Source organism: Etheostoma spectabile, chromosome 4, assembly GCF_008692095.1.
Source record: "Etheostoma spectabile isolate EspeVRDwgs_2016 chromosome 4, UIUC_Espe_1.0, whole genome shotgun sequence".
NCBI lineage: Eukaryota > Metazoa > Chordata > Actinopteri > Perciformes > Percidae > Etheostoma > Etheostoma spectabile.
Window position 1 is genome coordinate 26,119,904 of NC_045736.1, and position 21,084 is coordinate 26,140,987.

The window sequence follows — 21,084 nt, forward strand, 5'->3', positions numbered from 1 at the left end:
ATCCCACCCCCTTACTGCAAACAGACACTTAGGACTGGTCCTGTCTCCAGTTGTGTACAGCCAGTTAGGGGGTTGTAGGCACTATGATGTAGCATAAGCTGACATTACAGTGCTCTAGCTACATTGGATAACAAAACCTCACCTATATAAGTCCTTGGATCAATATTATTTCTAATTTGAACTGATGAACCTCTGGGAAACCCCGGCGGATCAGCCTCCACAGCAGTACAGCAGATATGAGCCCGGTGGAGAGTTCACGGAGGGGTAGTAGTCCACTTTTAGCTTGGACTGTTTAATCGGATGGTTTGTGCTGTGGGTGTTTGAGGGTATGCTGAACTCAGCAATGATGACCTCAAATTGGCCTTAATCAAGTCAACTCATTAGTGGCTGGCTCTGTTTAAGCTTTCTTCAGCCCCTTTATTTTACAGTAATCGTCCAAATGGGAAGGTGAGACAGAATGACCAATGTAGAGAGAGAGAATGGAGAATAAAACACAGACTGAATACATGGGAGATCAGAAAGAGAGAGGGTGAAAAAAAGATAAACAAAGGGAAAGAAAAAGAAGACATGAGGGAGCGACAGAGGGGAAGCCTGCTTCCTGGCAGCCTCAGCTGCGTGCACATCTGTGTGCGAAGGGTCTGAGCAGACCCCCACGTGTTTGCTCAGGTCGCCTGATTGCCTTTCCTTCCTCCTCTCTCTCCAGCTAAAGACCCGCTGTCCTTCCTCTCACTCCAATCACCGCAGCCAAGAGGGCTACTCCAGCAGACACAGGGAGGGAGAACACTCCCACTGAACTGCACTCACAACTCAGTTTTCACACACAAATTCTTAAAAATTTGGCTGTTAGAGATTTTTTTTAAAGACCTTGCATGGGTTATATTGGTTCCAATTTGGTGAATTGGGGTTTGTGTTTGTGCATGAGCATGTGGGTATGTGCATATGTATGACTGTACGTGACTCCGGAGCTGTTCGCTGGAGTCTGCTGTCTGGGTACAATGGTCCAGCCCGGGGACTTAACTTCACAAAGAGGCCTTCTCTTAACAACACGCCATCACAGATAGAGGAGGAGCCTGACCAAAGCATTACCACGCTTAGGGGATCACAGAGCTTCCCTTGATGCATCTGATATTCCTTATGATTTTCATAATCAAGCACTCTTCATTAAAAGGAGAGTTTAGTCTTGTGCTGCGTGTGTATGTGTGTGTAAGAATGATAAAGAGAGGCCGACTAAACTTACGAGGCAGTTTATTTTCCTTTATTTCCTTTACTTTTGTGAGATGGAAAAATGATAAAAATGTACAGCTCAGGGACTTTTCATCTAAGATAGGTCTGTTTTTCTTTACGTAATAACCATGAAATCAAAATCCTAAGTTTCCATGTGTCTTCGACGAAAGCTTAAAGAGGGAAAATAAATTATCGTAGCAATAATTATAACAACAAATATAACAACAATAATAGCAATTAAGCATTTATAAACACTCTATTTACTGTGTATTTTTCCATAAAAGTCCATTATTAAAAACAGGTGGTGAGCATTGTGGAGGTGTACAATCCAGCATGTGAGGAGAGCACAGGTTTGTGGGTACTGTAGTCTGCGTCTGACTTGGTTTGTCAGGGTGTGTACGGGTGCTGTAGGTGTCAGACTGAAGAGTTTGTCTGTCCACAGCCGTTATGGACGACAGCCTGGGGGTGCACGTATCTCAGTATATAATGAGATGGCCGTGAGGTTAAAACAGCAGTTCTTTTTAAGACCTCTCGTGAGTCTCCTGTTACAGGGTCATGGAGAGGTGGGTACCAAAGTGACTTAGTAAAAATAAGCAAAAAGAATGACAAGCGTCTCCATTCACTCCATTCCTGCAAGCTTCAGTCACCAAGGGACTAAGAAACCCTTCGTCATATTTGCTCTTTACAGAGTCCGCGGAAGTCCTGCTCTGCAGTGTCCCATCAGTGAGGTCAGGCATGACGCGGGCTTCAGTCATTAAACCCAACTGAAAGTCTCTCCCCTCCAACCACTGTACATGATGCACCAAGTCTGCTCAGCTTTCGACGTAAAGTAGAGGCCATTTTAGTGTTAATGGCAATGTGGTGGCTCTTACAGGCGGAGGAGTTTTGGGTCTTGGGGGGCCTCAGTGAGGCTCAGCCCAGACCGGCGAGCGATTGGAGTGGTGGGGGTGACCGAATGAAGGGTGAATGGGCGTGGGAGTAGGCAGCATGTGTCCCGAGTGGCTGAAGGGGGGCAGGTGACCCATGTGGGTCATGTGGCTGGTGAGGCCGTGTGCACCGCTGAAGGGAGAGGCCTTGTCCTGCATGCACTTAGATAGCTCGTCAAAGCCGTCCCCTGCTCGCTTGTTCCTCTTGGACTTGCTGGACATCTTGCGGTTGCGTGTCTGGATGCCTTCTTTCTTCATGGTCAGGGGTCTGTTGACCTGTGGAGAACAGCAAATTAGCTCATGGCACGCCAGACAAAAGCCTCACTGACAGTGTGAATAGTACATTATATAGTAGATGAGGTTTATTTTGCTGTTAGCTCCAGCTCGTAATTGAAAAATGTCACCTGGAATATGTCACATAGTGCATTGCCAATTAGGATTCACATTTTGTTTCATGGTAGCCCAGTATTATGAGTTACGCCAGAGTGGAATAACTGCTATAAATAACGAACAGCTGTTTTGCATATATAGCTGCATTTATTAGGAGTCAGGGGCGTTTTTGAGCTTTTGTCTAATTTCAAACCAAACAGAACAGTCCGGGTCAATATGAATACATGGGGATGAGGGCCTGACTAGAGCTGAAAGGAGCAGCCTCAGACAAATCCTCATCAGTGTAACCGACGCCTTTACACTGAAAGACAGTCCCACCCTGCAGCCTCTCCGGGGAGTAACGCCCCCCATTGAAACAACGATGGATTAATAAAAAAAGAAGAAAAAAAAACGACCGGTGGGTTCTGCTCGACAGGGTGAGCAGGCTTTGCCTCGACACTCGCAGTTTCACAGCTCCTAAATCGATACGAGCTGTCCGCCCACTTGACCAGTTAACCACCAGTAGGCTAACCCTCTTCCCCTCCTCCTTCCCCCCAAACCCCGCACTTGAGTGCAGCGGTGTTTTTTCCAGGACTTACATTGTGCAGTTTAAAGTAAAGGCCGCAGGCGTTACACACCGGGTCTCCGTTCCCGTTGCGCCTCCACAGGGTGGTGGTGGTGGTCTGACAGTTTGCACAGCAGGTGCCTGCACGTCTAGCAGCGGACTGAAGGGAAAAGAGAAAATACATCATGAGTAATGACCCATTCACATGTTGTAGAGAGATCCGCGCGGACCCTGAGTTGCACACAAAACATTTCGACATTTCAACACCTATAGAAGGCTATACCCATTTAAAATATAGGCCTATGTTATCAGAACCACAGCACTGACATCGCATGCAATTAGTGTTTTCTGCTTCAGCACAAAATCAATGAGACACATAAAGTTGTTCTTCAATAAAAAGCGGAACGTGGGTGCTCGTGCGGTTTCCGTGAGACCGCAGAAACATGTGCAAAAAAGCATCAAAAGAGGCGACACTCAGACCGGAAAAAAATACTTAAATCAACATGTAGACCAGTACACCATAACATTTTCAAATTTGTGCATTGAAATATGCCAGTCGCTGATTATCAATGTTAATGATTTAAAAAATAAATAGCCTCTGCTATTACCTGGGTAATGTGTCTATAGTACAGGCTAGTATCATGTAAACCCTCTATTTATCCTGATCTAGGGAAACTGGGCTACAAGTCCTGCCTGGCAACACCGGGTCTTATATAAGACCCGGTGTCCTGCCTGGCAATGTGCTCCTGCGTCCATTGCGGATCAATTATTCACACATAATAAGAAACATTAGCTTTACATGCAAGAACCCTCCGGCTTTTTGCTTTGCAGCCGGCATCGAGATTTTTCTGTTAATTAATTTCAGGTGGGCTCGTTGCTTATGATGCTGGAGAGCAACAACAGCAACCATAATCCATGGTTGTTGTTTTTTTAATGCGAAATAAAATAGTCTGACTAATCTAAATAAAGCGCCGCTGCGTTAGACTGTACCACTACCCACCGAGAATGACAAACAAGAGAAGAACATAAATCCGTTTATTTTCCTATCCCCGCCCCTTACGGTCTGTCTCTTCACACATAAGCGGCTGCCCCAGTGTTGTGATAATCTCTTTACAGTATATGTCAGGCTGGTCATAGAGAATGCAGCACGCTGGTTGAAGGCGGAAACAGCCGGGAGCCTGACTTCCTTATCTGGGCCGGACAGATATCCGGATAGGAAACAACTGGATGCCCCTTTGAACACAACTCTGAAAAACACTTGAGCTGAAAATGCAAAAGCTACAGCCACATAGGCCGACCCAGTGGAAAATGTCACGAGCAGGATCGACGTAGAGCTGGTCAAGGGACCACACGAAAAATATATAAAAATCCAAAAATATATATTCCTTCTTAATAATTTAGCAAGTATTATTATTATTATTATTATTAATTGTGCTGCATTTTGTTTCTTTATTTTAATACTGATACTTATGAAATTAAAAGTGGCATGTGTTTCTTTATGTATACTAATCAAGATTTTTTTTTTTTTTAAATCATTCAAACGTATTGTTATTTGTGGCTAATTTCCAGACAACAACTGGGTTTGTTTGTTTGTTGAAAAAGCACCCAGTCAAAAGGGGAAAAGAAAAAACAATTATTTTGTCTGAACAATAAAGGATTCAGGGGTTACTGTAAAATATCAACCCTTAAAAAAAATATTAAAATAATGATGTGCCCTTGTTTGAGAGTACCCTGCTTAGGAAACCAGATTTTAAAAGATAGCCTAACTAACATACATGGGCTTAACAAAAATTGTAAAGTAATTGATAACTACTTTTGAAAGCCATACAATAAATTAGTTATGGTGCAAAGAAATGTGTCCAGCTTTAGTAGGGTTAATGGCAGAAATGGCTGTGCAGTGGTACTGTACTATAAGAATGTTATGTGTCCATGCTGCTTTTCATTTACCCAAGCATGGTGTTAACTAAAGCAGCATGGGCAATGGTATCAGTAGCAGTATCAGAAGTACCAGCAATAATGATAGCAGGAACAATGGCAATAGTAGCAGTATTGTAACAGGCCATGAAGGCGGATCATCAGGGGGTGAGAGGGACAAACAATTCCAGGAAGATCATAGGGAAAATATAACTTTCCTGGAATTGTGCTGCAGGCATCTGCTTTGTCCTCATATTTGGGTGCCTTATCTTAGAGTAAAGCAATGAAGTGAGGAGTGGGACTCACCAGTCTACGTTTGGGCTTGATGAGTGGTCGGTTCTGGCCGTTCATCTTGTGGTACAGTCCGCAGGCGTTGCACAGGTAGTGGCCGGTACCGTCCCTTCGCCACAGAGGGGTGGAGGTGGCACCGCAGTTTACACACTCACGACCCTCTGCATATAATTCAAAAGGAGAAAAGAAGAAATTTTATATAATTAAAAAATTCACCCTCTGACGGAAGCAACACATAGCAGCTGTGCAGCCCAATCAGGCAACTATACGGTGATGGATGGCCCTAAATGGCCCTGTAATATGAAGTCAAAATCAGTCTCATGATGGTGACAATGTCCATATTAGAGAGCAGGTGTACCAAGTGTGCATGGCTGTCATGGACACAGACACCTCTATGTAAACCGATCCAGAGTGGGGAGGCCAGAGACAGCCAGAACATGTCCAGAGGTGTCCAACATGAAGAATGAGACACACCATCAAATTAGGACTACATTATTCATCAGCTCAGTGGGCACCCATGAAAGGGAAACATAAGTGTGGGGATGGTATTAAATGTGGCGGACAGTGTTGCAGACTTTTTAATGAAAAGCTTGCAGGCCCGTTTGCGCATTTAATTATAATAATAATAATTATTATTAATAATACAGAGATGGAGTTTAATCCGTTATTTTGTTGAAGTTTCTAATGTTCTTAAAAAGTTACTGAATGTGAACTAGACTGAGGGAGAACCACATTGCATACTTGTGCTCTTCTATATAAAAAAACCTGCTTTTTTAGTTATTCCCACATGCTCTCTTCTCCTATTCAGGTTTGAATGACTTCAAACAGCCTGTTGCTAAACCGACCGATTCATTTAATTCAAGTATCCCTCTCTCCCTAGAGCATCATCTCATTATTCCTGTTATAATGCCAGCGACACCCACAGTCCCACCCTCCCTCTACAATGGAATCTGACCTGAGCAAAAAGCTATGATCCTTTTGAAATGCATCTTGTCGCTTTTTTGTACCTCCCTTCTCTTCCGCTTAAGTGTTGCGCAGGTCCAGCAACCACATTAAAGCAGCCTCATTAACACTTCAAATATTCATCAGCAATGACATGCATTTATGTCTTTTGCAATGTTTAGTGTTGAAATAAGAAGAAGAAGAAAAAATGGGAAGCTTCATGTGAAAAGGTAGTGTAGCGAGGAAGAGGAGTTCTGGTTTGAGGCTAGTTCAACAGGAAGCCACAATACTGTAAGGTACGTGTGCTGACAGCTGAAATGTCATCGGAGCATTTTGTAACAATCAATCACCATTACTGGCACAGGACATCGACTTTGATAGATAAGAGCCTTTTTAATGCCGTAGCTGATGCGTTTGTGTTACTGATGCAGGCACAGTCTGGCCAGCTTCTTTTAAATGTCACAGTATAACATTTCTTTGCTGCAACAGCTAACATTCACTCAGATTCCCCAGGTGTATTAAAATGCCTGGGCACAATGGATGACAATATTGATAATACATTTGGAGCAACATGTTAACAGTCTAAGATGTTTCTTGATTTTTTTTTTTTGGTCCATTAATTCAAAGCACAACAGCTGGAACAATGTAGGGAAATTACAGACCCATTTCCAGACTGAGTTGTTTTTCAAATGTCTGCACATTAATGTCAGCCTTTAGTCTGAATATTCCCCTAAATATAACTCCCAACACATGCAGTCTATTGAATCAGGCGCTTATCCAGACAGTCAGATAATATTCTGTGTTTTATTTTAACAAACAAACTCAAACAAATTCATGAGTTTTTATTTTTTATTATTAAAACTAATTATATGCACTCTATAAGCCGGGTTGTTGAACGCACTGGTCTCCAAGAGAAAAGTAGAAGTAGGCCAAGTAACTGTGTTATTAAATACACTTTCATCTACTCATAGAAGCAGATCTACTTTGGACTCGGTTGCCTCCACTTCATGTCAGTGCACTGGACCAAGGCCATGCTTAAAAACACAAACAGCAGGGCTCTGTCGCCTGTACTTTGTTAGTACAGGGGAGAGCTGTGGGCGGGGTGGAGGTCGTGATTTTGTTCACTTCGAGGTATACAGGATATGGCAGGAGCCAGTGCGTCGTGACTCCTTCATTTTTAAGTGCCACATTTAAAAGAAAACAAGCCTATGGCACGAAGAAGCCATTTGACTGCCTGAACAGAGACCCAATTAAATAAATCGATGTAAAATCCTCGTGAACGATGTAAATGAAATTATGGTGGTGTTAAATCTAGTGTCAAACTATAATTATTGCGTTTATTTTGTTTCGCCAAAGCACCAAAAAAAATCAACTAAAATAATTGATTTGTTTAGCTCTACTCCTTTCTTTTAAATCACCCCAGAAACAGCATGCGCATAAAGGCTCAAGAGGAACATGTAGGACTAGTAAATAGTTTAGTTCGATGAGTTTGATCTAAAGTTGATTCCTCACTTAGGTCAAGCCTTTTAAGTGGATGCAGGGAGGGGTGAGGCGTGCGATGGGACAAAAGATAAGACTTGTCAGGACAGGTTTTAAGAGGAGAGAAGAGTCCGATAGGGAAACGATCACTCTTTTTGTAAGTGACCCACTGGAGCAACAAGTTTGCATCAGCATAAACAATTAGATTTGTGCCAGACAGAACTGATAATTAAGCCATACATTTTTTTTAAACAAACAATTGCTTAAATTCCTTCATGGTATAGAGTCCATACACTTATTAACGAAATGTTTGTAAATGGCAGGCCATGGAAATATTATTACATGGTGACAAACATGTATCTGCTGATGATTGAACCGTAGTGTGTACCGCTTTACCTCTCAGCTAAATTAACAATAACCATCGCATACGGCCTTATCAGTTTGATCCGCCATCTGATGTGAGGGAGAAACACACGTGAGACTCACCTGAGCTCGACCTGGCCTTGCTCTTGCATTTGGGCGTAAAGCTGGAGGAGGACCCGCCGAGTAGGCTGCCGGGGTGGAAGAGACTGCCGCTGTAGTCGTGGGGTGTATGCAGAGGGTAGGCAGGGTAGGTCGGGATGGGGTGGTGCGTGGCCTGGCCATTCATCGAGGCCAGGCTGCTGCGGAGCGGACTACAGCTCTCCATTTTCATGCCGTCCGACAGCTGCACCTGGTACTTGATCGACTCCTTCTCGTCCATTCTGGTCGAGCTGGAGGTCGGAGAGGTAGGGCCGGGGTCCGGGGACACGTCTTTTGGAGGGGTAGGGGGGAAACTGTAGAGGTGCGGGCTGGAGTGGGACGCCGGAGTGAGCGACGAGACCGGTGCCGTGCCGGTGCTGCTGCTGCAGGGGTAGCCGGAGCCGGTGGGGTGCAGGCCGGGTTTGCTGAAGTGGCTGACCGCCCATGCGTTATGGTGGTGGGCCGCGGACAGGGCTGCTTTCCCGGGGTCCAGCCAGGGAATACCGGGGCTGTGGATGAGGTGTGGTCGGCAAACCTGGTTCCCAGTGAGTCGAGCTGAAATCCAAAATAATGTAGGCTATTTAATAAAGGTTTTTGCCTCTTTGACGCACCCGTCTTTCCAGTTTTCATAACAGAAGTTGCACAAGTCCCTTAACTTACCTGCTAAATACTTAGAATTACTCGAGTCCGACATAGTTCCAGATGTAGATAAAAAAGGTAGGCCTAGTTGATTTAAAAGAAGGATTTAATTATTCCTGCCGTTTCAGCTAGTTCTTAAAAAAATGTTATTATCAGTTAAATGAAAGTAGTCTCACACATATTGTGTGTTTGGTTAAAGATAATACGGCAAAAAAAACACAAAAAGTAGCTTCTCGTCAGGGCAGTATCTTTTCATCGGCTGCAGCTCTCGGACTAAAGATTGTTATTAGTACATTTGCGGGTTTTATTTTATATCCGGGAAGTGCCTCTCTCTCCCTCCAGAAACCCCTGCCCCAACAGAGAGGGGTTAAATGACATACTTCCCTTTCCTCTCGCTGTCATTTTCTAAAAATTCCATTTATGTTGGTGAATTTGCCCAGAAGAAAAAATTGACTTTTTAATGAAATTACTGCACACTGTATGAATTGTTAAGCTTATACTTTCTGTACTAAACATATGACCTATTACACAGCCACACACACACACACACACACACACACACACATTTTAACCAAATATACTGTATATATACATTTTTGGTAATAAGTTATATCTAAACATGGGGGGAAAAAAAACATTTTTCAAAAATGACCCTAATTTCTCATCACATTCCTCAAAAGTGCCACTACAATCGTGTGCGCATCTTACCGTGTGCTTGGCTGTATGTGACCCTGGCCCGGGAGTTGGTGTAGTAGGGGTTTCCTTGAGAGTCCAAGTGGTTCAGAAACATGTCAACTTCGTCCTGGGGCAGTAAAGGTGCCATCGGCTCCATGTAGTTGTGGCTCAGACTGTGGTGGTGAGAGTCCGGGTGCTGGCCATTCAGCACAGCGTGATGGTGCGCCATCCAACGAGACTGATCGGCCGCTGCGACCTCCATGGCTGAGCTGGCCGCGTCCTTTCCTCTGAAGGGCGTCTCTGTGTGTCTCTGGACTACTTTATATTGGCTTCCAAGTGGAAGTTAAATCCTTCTTACAATATTGCTGCTGTCGTGCGCTGTGAAAGTCTCGGTTGTGTTTATTTACGCCTACTTTGGAAATAGAATCCTTAAATAACCGGGTCTCCTTTCTCCTAAGTTACCTGCAATGAGACGAAAACAAAACGTTAATTTATAAACAACGTGGCTGCTCCACCTCTGCTTCCACGCAAAGAAGAAGCGTCCTTTATATATTTTATCTAGTAATCATAGCACCTGGCACGTGAAATAAACTTTGCACATTTTAGAGTCCAGATTAAAGGTCGAAAACCAAGTAACTAGGCTACTGCAAAGCTGTATCAAAGTCGAAGCAATGCATGCCGTCCCCGCATAAAGACAAAAGCAACAATGTTTCCTCCGGATAGGCTACCTGTTGCAATTTCGACCAGCTGATGGCAAATACAGCTTGGATGTGTAAACCTCCTGATCCATGCAGTGCTCAAGCTCAGTAATGAGATGTGGCGCAGACTGAAGCGGCTGGCGCCAGTAAATTCCCATATCAAGCCACGTGGGGCGGGGCCTCGGTCTGAGCCAATCACAGCCAGCCCTGCCACAATTGGCTCGCTGCATCCCTGCTCTCCTTCTTTCAATTTCCATTTCCCTGCACCGAAAAAGCTAAAAGACTTATCAATCAGCAGTGTAATTTCTCGGGGGTCTTTCTTTCTCATGAAGCTCACACTGAATGAGCAATCGGTCCCTGATAATCTGCTTTTTTAGCGTCACTTATAAGCCTAAAGACAGACATCTGACATGAGGGGAAATTCAGTCTGCACAATAGGCTATAGGCCTATGGATTACTATAATGGTTTAGAAAGCGTAATATATTGTAAATCGTTTTCACCTGTATCTGCAAAATATTTTAACAATATGAATCATCTGAGAAACATTTTCAAGACTTTTAAGTGGTGTTAGAATCCACTTGCAGTACGTTGCTGATTGAGCTTCTCATTACCAACAGTAATTGTAGGCCTACTGTGTTGTTTTTCGCATACTACTGTTATGTAAATAAACAGCGTTTTCATCACCTTTAAAACCAACAGAGGAGGAGTCGATTTATGACCCCAAAATTGGCCCCATTGTTGGGAGCGTCTAATTGTCTTTAATTAATAGCAGTGCATTTCTCTTGTGAAAACATGGTTTTGTCTCGGGAACAGAGCAATCAAACACAGTTTACATACGAATGGCGCCTCTTTCTCACCAGGGATGGGCGCAATGAAAATCAGTTGGTGATCCCCAAAGTGTCTCCTAACGCCCTCAATTAAAACGTAGGCCTACAATACAAATCAAAACAGAAATCCAACCCCTACACTGAGGCGTATTTATTTGTTTTTATTGTCATTAGCCTATTATTATTTGTTGCCTTGAAGGATCCCATTTTTTTCTGCCAGTGTGGATTGAGTAAGGGGCTATTATTATTTAAAAAAATTGTATTTCTATTTTATTCGAGTTGCAGAATTACCTGCTGTGCGTAATTAATAGTCCGTCATTAGGATGCTCTGATCTGCTCTGTGTGTGTGTGTGTGTGTGTGTGTGGTGGTGTGTGTGTGGTGTGTGTTGTGTGTTGGATTGACATGGAATAATTGGAAGGTGCTCGGAGCCTAGACTGGCCGCCACGCTGACGCCTTGACCTGACGTCACAGAATCACGGGGTGTGGAGGGGGAGTTGCGGGGTGTCACGTGAAGCTTGTGATACCTGTGCAAATTCTCAGTGTATGAAAGACCCTTCATAACTCTGATGACGCGATATCCACGATACAGGTCATTAGGACAATCATGCTTTGATCTGGTGTGTGTGTGTGTGTGTGTGTGTGTGTGTGTGTTGTGTGTGTGTGTGTGTGTGTGTGTGTGTTGTTGTGTGTGTGTGTGTGTGTGTGTGTGTGTGTGTGTGTGTGCGTGTCAGTCATCAGTCATTAATCAGTGGCACATTGCCAGGGGCAGCGAGTTGATGAGCTCAGCCCTTTGAGCTTGTCAACTCCTAAAATCAACAAATTAGTGCATGTGGGGCAGCAGAGGGCCAGCTAACCGAATAACTGACATTCCTTGGCAGGTGGAGTGAGAACATGCTTACCTTTGTGTTCATTATCCTCTATGCCTGTGCATTTAATCCAAAATGGATACGTCATAAATTATACACTATTTGTATGTCTAATAGTTCATACTGCTGAATAATTAATGCCACACATGCTTGAACCTGAAGCAATGACTTCCTCCGTTCAAGCATCAATGGATGGCTCCTGTTCTTCAGACTAGTAGGCTACTACGGTAGATACTATAGTGAAATAAAAAAATGTATGAGCACTGCAACATGTCATAGCCTGCAGTGGTCAGCCTGTGTTCCTTCGTTGTTTTCTGGCCGTTCTAACCACTGTGCCTCGGAGAGTGTGTCAGGCTCAGGCTAGCTGCTGCAGCATGCCCATTGTTGTTTGCTTGTTTGCCAAATGGATTACTCAGCAGGATTTAGCCTTCTGTAATTTATACCTTCATTAATCCCATTTGTATCTGTGCTGGAACAAAAGATGGGAGAGGGGGGCTGTTGCTTTCCCTCTGTCTTTCTCAAGGACACAGCAGTATTGTTTCTTCCAGGGATGCTATCCTAGACTGGAGAACTATCCCTCCCACAGCACCTCCTGCACCGGGTGAGAACTGTGTGCAACAACTGTATTGCTGTGCAGCCACAGTGGCTAATGAACTACAAGATTATCATTCCAATCCATGCTGTTATTAAATGGGATTGGTTTTATCTACCTGTTTGTTCCCATTGGGCACGGTCATCCATCATTATCCAGAGTGGAGGTGTGTGACTGTGTGAATGTGTGTGTTGGGGGGGGGGGGGGGGGGGGGGTTGAAGAGGCACACTGGGGCTTGTGAAGATAAGCAGAACCAGAGAGAAGAGAATGACACAAACCAGCTGAAGCATTATTGTCCCCTTTACTCACGGCTAATTAGATCGAGCCAGGGCACTGGGGGGGCTTTATAGACACAAGCACCCAGACACAGGACCATATAACTGCTGGGAGAGGGGCCTGGAAGCTGCTATGAGCACAGCACTCACTCCCATTTAAGCAGCTTGAGCTCAGAATAATGACATTTCAGAATAGGGCAGCCAGGACACAAAACATGAACTACTGCACACTTAACAAAAAGGATTATGGAGCAGAAGATGAATCTTAGCTTCAAACCCTCTTATTTGGAACTTTAAGTAAAGAACAATTTTGGAAAGGTTCTCCATAGCTCAATGCTGTAAAGGTTCTAGAAACAGTTTCATAAAAAAGCAAAACATGCAGCAACAGCTCCTCTACAGCAGTGTTGAAACACAGTATGCTCATTCATTCATTCATTCAGCCATTTAGTCACTCATTCATTAAAATAACTAGATGTTTCTTTCTTACTCTCATTGCCTTTAACCTACATGTCTATGTTACACACCATTCTCACTTACACAGAGGTTAACACGATGACAAACGAAAAGTCCATAAAGAATCATACAGACAACATCACAGGTAAGGGGGTGGGTGGTGGGGGGGGGGGGGGGGGTGTAAAAGGTGCAATGTATTTGCTCCTGCATGCCTGTGGAGACCCCAGCCCGCCCTGTCTCTGCTCCTCTATTGTAGTGTTGTGATTGCTCTTTCTGCTGATGAAAGATCATTGCTCAAGTCATTATGCATTTCAAAGTGTGACAATTGAATACTTTTGTCATAACTAAGTGACTGTGTCCAGCCCATTTCGTGATCGAGTTATTTTCTCTCTCTCTCTCTCTCTCAGGAATAGAACACGTTGCTCGGGGCAACATAAAGTGGGCTATTAAAATGCCTTTTTTGACAGTATATTTATGTGCCTGCGTGAATTCTTGGATATTTTAGAAATACTGTATATATGTCTACTAGGCGCAATATTATGGTTAGCATAGGTGCATTAATTATTAAATGTGTCTCAATGTTGATCCTCTTTGTTGGTCTTCTTTTTTATTGTAGAAAAATAATTTAGGTTAAAAAAAATACAAATAAAAGCAGACTATTTCAGTGACTATAACCAAAGCAGCTAATACCGCATCTTTACAATGGATAGGAGGTCTCTGATATGCTTTACACGTTTAATCCAATATTGTGCCGCTCTCTTGTCAGATGTTACGGAGGTTTAGCCTACAGACAGTTAACAGTCTATCGAATAGCCGTGACAAACTAAGGCTGAATGTGAATGTGAACACGAGCTGCAATTATGAGCAAAGCGTAAAAAATAACAATCATGAAAGCTTTAGCTCAAGAAATGTTGCAAAAAATAAGATTGTTTTTTTTTTGATACAATAGTGTTTACAATCGAAGAGAAGATTTTTTATACCAAATATTATAGGCAATACCACATTCTATTAGCATATTTTAATATTTAAACGAAATATAAGAATTTCTCAAAAGAATATTTTTGAAATAGCAGATAGTCTAAAAATAGGAATAAATCACTTACCTTCTCCAGTAAACGGAGCAGAGCAGCTTTCTATGTCAAACCAGAGAAAGTGGATCCATTCGGTTCACTGCGCGGCTTCGGCGCTTTTCTCCAAAATAATCGCTCAAAATAAACGACCGACAGGAAAAGGTGTCCAGGCGGGCCCTGTTTTATAAAAGACCCTGCCGAGACAAGCTGGAGCCGCTGCTCGCTGTCTCATCTCCCGGAGAGCGCTCAGGGTCTCCCTGCTCTCTCGCTGTATCCGAACCTCTCTGAATATGAGCAAAAACTTCAGTGGCCGCATGAGAGGCTGCAGCAAAACACAGCAACGTAATGGCACGTCAGCCAGCAGCCTGTCTTCCGGGTCCTGGTTAAATAGAAACTGGCAGCGATAGCTACCTGTGCACAGGAGGTGATCAATAGAGTCTGCCTCGCCCCTCACAGCAGGTCCCAGCCTCGCATCGTTTTATGTCAAGGACCCCAGGTATGCACTCACCTTCAAAACACTTCTGGTTGATGTTTGGTGTTGCTTATCAATTAATGCAGAATTATAGGCTACACGGTTAAAGTTGTGACATTATAAGACTCCTCTGGGAAGTCAAATATTAAAGAAACTAAATAATTGCATTTGGTTGAGGACTCCCTGGGGTCTTTCAAGGCTTGTGGATGTGTGCCCCACTTGTGCAGGTGCAAGATAATACATGCACAATCACTGTGAGTTGGGAACGACCAATAGAACATATAACATAGCCAACAGAACAAAAATTAACATTTGGTAAGAACGTGTTGTACATATGCTGTGATGTCTCAACGTATCTACACGTTATTTATAAGATGTGTTACTCTTGTGTTTGTTTTCACTTAAACTTGGGTCAGACTGACAGCCTCGGTCCTAATTGACTTAGGCTACTGAGATTTTGCTTCATGACACACACACACACACACACTCTCTCCCCCCCCCCCCCCCTCCCTTGTGTAAATCTCTTATAGAAGAAAAATACGGTCCCCTCCCTCCTTTTTTTGTGCTTTTTATCCCACACAGTAACAACAACTTTGTAAAACATGCAAAGCCCCTAAAATCTCCTGCACGCGACCTGGGCTCGTGCGCGGCGCTGGAGCCAGGCAGGTGCAAGGGGCGCGAGGACCTCTGCCACTCGGGGCTCGTGCTCCCCAGAGTACACACACGCAAACAAAAAGAATGAAAAGAAAAGACAGTAAAAAAGAACTGTGAAGTCTGACTGAATACATAACATTTGTTTTAACGTTTGAAATCACTAGAGCAAAGATGTGAGAGCTTTAAAATATTTGGCACATAATGGACGTCCACGGAAATATAGCTTTGTTCAGTATGGATTACCTATACGTTCTTTATGGTTTCTCAACATGTTTTGACTCATGGGCTAAAACCTACGGGGATGAAATATCTTGTTTAGGAGTTTGTCTAGTCTGTAGGCCTTGACATTTATAATGGACGTGAAAGAAATGCCTACTTTGACTTTTTGATTATTTGGTCTATTTATAGGTTGCAAGTTGCAACATGTATATAGTCTATCTACAATATTAATATAACTAGGCGAAACAAACAACAACACAGCACACTATGCCTTTTAGTAGGTGACTAGAATCAAATTAGTTGAGAATTGTGACAGTTGGGTCTCTGTGATTACCTCTTGAAATGACAATCACCAAAATGAGTCTATTATTTTATTGTTATCAATATTATTATGCTAGCCTATGTTAAAAATAGGAGTATCTATCAACAAATCCATTTCACAACAGTTTCATGTTTTGTATTTGTGTCCACTTGCACTTGTTTTGTTAATCAATTTTCTGCATGTTATGCATAAGTCTCCGGCTGTGTGTGTGTGTGTGTGTGTGTGTGTGTGTGTGTGTGTGTGTGTGTCTGTGTGTGTGTGCACGTTTTTATTCGTCATAGACGATATTATATGCCCACTGCATTAGATGGCAGGGCCCTTCTCCTTCTGATTATTACCAGGGGTAATATTTCATCGGCACCACGCAATCTTTGTTCTCTGTGAAGATAATAAATGGCCTAATCGTTATCAGCAAACTGCTGGGGGTGTCAGCACCGACCGAGGCTGGAAGCGGGGTCCAAAGTGCTGCTGAATAAATTGGTGTTCCTTATCTCTCACTCCCAGATTATCGCCGCCTTTTCAAACTTGCACAACAAATACATTCAGTGCATCTAATGCATCATTTGTTGGGGGGAGGGGGTGTGGGGGGGGGGGGGAAGCAGATTGATAGAGACAGATAGGCTCAGAAAATGAGAAATATTTACACGTTTGACGCGCTGCAGCGGTCCAGCCAATGAAGGCTGCTTTAGAGTTTATTGGCGAGATCATTATGCTTTACATGTCCTATGAGTACAAGCTATACATTTAGGCCACCTTTTTGTAATTCACATGACGATTCAGCTCATTTAGAGTTTTTACAAAACAAGACTAGGCCTATTATTACACATTCACAAACTATAAGGAAACTCGCTGTGGATTAAGACATAGGCTACATCTTGTAATGATTTGGATATTTTTAGGCTATCTCTAGATAACAGCATGCAATGCAGATAACGCGATAAGATCAATTATCAACTTAATTTAGGCTAGGCTACACTTGTGAAAATGATTCCTTCCTAATAAACACATCGAAACATGATCGCATTATCTTCAGTTTCACAACAACTAAGCAGCTTAATAGACCGTTAGTTCTCTCTGATTTCATCTCGTCTGGTCACCAGGCCTCCATGTCTCCAGAGCAAGCGGGCCTCACATTAGGCCCGTGTTATCAGGTAAATAAACTGCCGTGCTAATATAAGGTTAACAGTCTAAGTTAGCTATAATCTAGTTCATGATTCTTAATTGATGTCAGGCAAGTGCAGTTTAATTTAACGAATAATGAGCCGAGCGTGGCCCCTTATTTACTTTTTATATGACTGATCTTTTCCTGTGTGTTCCTGTGTCTTCGAATTGAATTTAAAATGTCAACATAGCCCACTGAAAGAAAGAAAATGCTGCGGGGCCAAACGTGGCAGAAAAAATGGTCATGGTCCATACTGCAGTATTTATGAGTGACACTTATGACAAAAAAAGAAAACATTTTCCAATTCACACGCGCGCACACACACACACACACACACACACACACACACGCGCGCGCGCGCGCACTCCCCTTTTAATACCGTGGCATCTCCACCGGCCCCGGTGCTCTGATGGTCTCCTAGACAACCGAGATAACGGTGCAGCAGTTTTCCATATCGGTCCCGGAGTCTATTATAGCTCGGGATTAGCTCTCTTTCCGAAAAGGTCATACTCAAAGTCACCAAACCTGCTTATTTTCCATCCCATATGGACCCCGCGTGAAGGCACATTTATAAACATGCATGTGCCATTTCATTTAATGCCATTAGACTAATGGTACTGCGAATTTCCCTGCTCTAAAAAACTTGTAATATAAATAAGAGCCTTCTGAGGAGAAAGAAGAGCTCATATCCCCAGCTGCAGGAGAGACGCAGTCAAGTCACGCAGGAGAAAAATGTGCTGTTATATAGCGACCCCTGGCGTGGAGGGGATGTGGTAGCACCACAAGAGCCTCTGAGTCCTGTGTGTGTGTGTGTGCGTGTGTGTGTGTGCGTGTGTGTGTGTGTGTGTGTGTGTGTGTGTGTGTGTGTGTGTGTGTGTGTGTGTGTGTGTGTGTGTGTGTAAAAAAATACATTGTAACAATCAAGCAGCCCTGAAAGGGAGGGAGACTATTGCACAGCTGGAATGTTCCAGCTGGGATTCCCAGTGGCTGGACAGGAAGTTAGAGGAGCTGTGACAGGAAGTGTGGTCTCAGGGAGGGCCAGAATCGGGTGCAGACTGCAGAGAGAGAGAGGGAGATGTTTCCTGTTGGCTTTCTGCACATGTTTAGATGCCTTGCTTATTCTTTTGGCTGCTGTATCTTTCTCAGTTTACTTCACACTCAACATGAGTACATGTACCAGTTTGGAAATGCTTTTAGCAGCGTCTGCCTGTGCTCACAGTGTTAATTATAGGAATGCCAATAGAGGACAGTGGTAAGCCAAGACAGTACATCATGTACGCAGGGTATGATTGTGTCACAGGATGCAGATGTCACCACATGAAGTGAAACTTCCTGCCCATCAAAGCAGTCAGTGCCAGTTTAATGGACTCACATTCAGCAGCCCACAACAGTGATCATGGAAATAAGGCAAGAAAATTCATGAGGGAGAGATGGAGGAGAGGAGAAACCAATGGGGGGAGATTCCAGGTAGAGATGTGATGGAGCGATATGTGGATTGCAAGAGGAAAAAATCTCTTTGTCTCTCCTGAGCTCAGTGGACAATCAAAGTTTCCTATCAGCTCTGGAGTAGGGGAAATTGGCTGCCCTGGGAAGGAGAGGGCCACTCTCACAGCCAATGGGAAGTGCCCCTGTCACTCTTATCAGGTCCGATAGAGAAAGTAGGAAACGTGTGTGTGTCTGTGCACACGCTCAGACAAGAGTGCTTTTTAACAGAGAGCAGCTTTGTTTCACTCGCCTTCATGTGATGCAAGATGATACAAAGTTAGACCATATAGCGTCAGACCTTCATCTGTCGCTCATGAGGGACATGCATATGCCATGCGGGTGCGTTTTTGGCAAAACTTGCCCTGAGAGGCATGACCATCAGTGCTTTGATGGAGCGCCATGTGGCAGAGATCAGCGGGTCTTAGTGGGAGCTGTGGACAGTTGCACACAAGAACGGCAAGGGAAGAGGATTACTGTCTCATCGATACAAATCCATACAGAGAGGGAGGTTGACATCAATATGCACACAGATATAAGCAGAGCACAGGGGCTTTGAGCAAAAGTGTGCACGATGTAAACATCTGCACAAGAGAAGAACGACTGTGGACTTTGATGCTCGCCGTTTTTGTGCCATCCATCTTTCTTGCTTCCCCTCTGTCCCCACCTCCTCCATGCCAAACAAGAATGCGTCTCTCTGCACCCAGGGCCCAATCCTCTGTTTGAAGTCCCATCTCCATCTTTGCGCACCCTACGCTGTCCTTCCCTTCCTCCGTCTTTCCGTCTGCCTGACTGTCTTATCTGTCAGCCCTGCTCCTCCCCGCCTGCTGCAGCTGCAACGAGGGCCACAGACGCCTTCATTGTCCTCCTCTTCCTTGCACTCACGCTTCTGCACCCGGGTAGATCACACCTGCCACCTGCACAGGACGCAGGGCCCCGGGACCTTAGCCGCAGGGCTTTCATCCATCCCTCACCTTGCCCTTCAGAGCCTCTCATCCACTCATCCCGGCACCCTGTCACTGAGGAATGGCCAGTGCAGAGGGCCAGTGCCGAGCAGGACACAGAGCGGCTGTTGTGAGGATGTGTGTTTTAAGCAGAGCCAGAGGGAATCAACGCAGGTGAGCCGTGTTTGAGGGCAAGTTTTGAGTTTAGATTCGAGTCATATTCTTCTTTTCGATGACATCCTTTTATGGCTGGATTGCAAGATTGACTGAATTGAATAAATGTATGTTTGTGTGTGTGTGGTGTGTTGTGTGTGTGTGTGTGTGTGTGTGTGTGTGGTGTGTGTGTGTGTGTGTGTGTGGTGTGTGTGGTGTGTGTGTGTGTGCGTGTGTGTGTGTGCAACATGACAGTGAGGGTGGTGGCTCTGTCTCAGTGATTTATGAGAGTGTGCTGTGAAGGGTCTTCTGAGCAGGATATTGTTCCCTGACTGGTGACTTCTGCCTCTCTCTTGGTGAGTGTGTGTATTTCAGAGCGAGAAAGATTAAGAGGAGAGAGAACTGCAGGTGAGCCTCAATGTAATCAATCACCACCACGTCACAAAGCCCAGGGCTTGTGGATTATGCCTTCAACTGATACCTAGTTTGACTCCACATGTTTTTGCATATTCATTATTTTTCTGGCAGATAAAGAAAGAACATCTGCATCTTTACTATACTTCAGGGAAGGAAGATGATAATCAACTTCATGCCTGGGGGGGGGGGGGGGGGGGGGAGACCATGACAGCTCAACCACATGGCCCAACCAGTTCAACCCCCCTGCACAAACCTCCTCATCCACCTCAAACACACACACTCTCACACAGTTTGCCACATCAGGATACAGTGCTTCACATGAATTCCGGTTTAAACAGTATTCTGCTCGGCCTACGCCAACAGATAAACCGCAGTTCTTCTGCGACTGGTAATCACATCCTGAGCCATAGAACAGGGCCTGAAGTGAAAAGACTGAAAGACCAACCAAGCAAACACCAGTACCTCACAAGACAATGCCCTGCCAATGATGTAAAAGTCAAATGGGGAAGCAAATGCATTTCAAAACGATGTGTGATGACAAGCGCCATATTCATTTATCTATGTATTTATGTGAGGGCCTGTATAGACAGTGGCAACACATTTCCTTGGTAAAGGACAATAAAGGATCTATCTATTCAGTGGTAATGCAGGTAATAGTCAATAGTTAAAAACAGCATAATTCTAACACTTAATTCAACGACTTTTCAGTGGCTTCATGAAATTGGAGGGCTTAAATGTGGCCTATTTTAGGTTAATTGACAAGACATTGCATCATCAAAGGCCTCGCTTCTCACTTAGGATATGTGCCCGTATTTATGAACCTTTGAGAATTACACTAAGAGACCACCAAGTAAAATTCCCTTGACAAAATGAGACACATTTATCAAGGGACTTACTGCTACTTACAGTTGATCACATTATTAATCATGCGCTGAGAATAAATGGCCCGAC

The 21,084-nt window shown here is 44.0% G+C and overlaps 1 protein-coding gene across 3 annotated transcripts; it reads right to left on the reverse strand.

Annotated features, from left to right (window-relative positions):
- Positions 1-1,228: 1,228 nt before the first annotated feature.
- gata2a (GATA binding protein 2a) lies at positions 1,229-14,605 on the reverse strand. Of its 3 annotated transcripts, none has more exons than XM_032513865.1 (6): positions 14,342-14,605; positions 9,559-9,987; positions 8,197-8,766; positions 5,305-5,462; positions 3,119-3,244; positions 1,229-2,426 (listed from the first exon to the last, which is right to left on the reverse strand). In XM_032513865.1, the coding sequence occupies exons 2-6, from the start codon at positions 9,785-9,787 to the stop codon at positions 2,127-2,129; spliced, it is 1,383 nt and encodes a 460-aa protein (XP_032369756.1). In that variant the 5' UTR covers positions 9,788-9,987; positions 14,342-14,605; the 3' UTR covers positions 1,229-2,126. The 3 variants fall into 3 exon arrangements, with proteins under 3 accessions (XP_032369756.1, XP_032369757.1, XP_032369755.1); XM_032513866.1 differs by lacking the exon at positions 14,342-14,605 and adding an exon at positions 10,254-10,426 and having other exon boundaries at positions 5,305-5,450; XM_032513864.1 differs by lacking the exon at positions 14,342-14,605 and adding an exon at positions 10,254-10,426.
- Between the last annotated feature and the right edge of the window lie 6,479 nt (positions 14,606-21,084).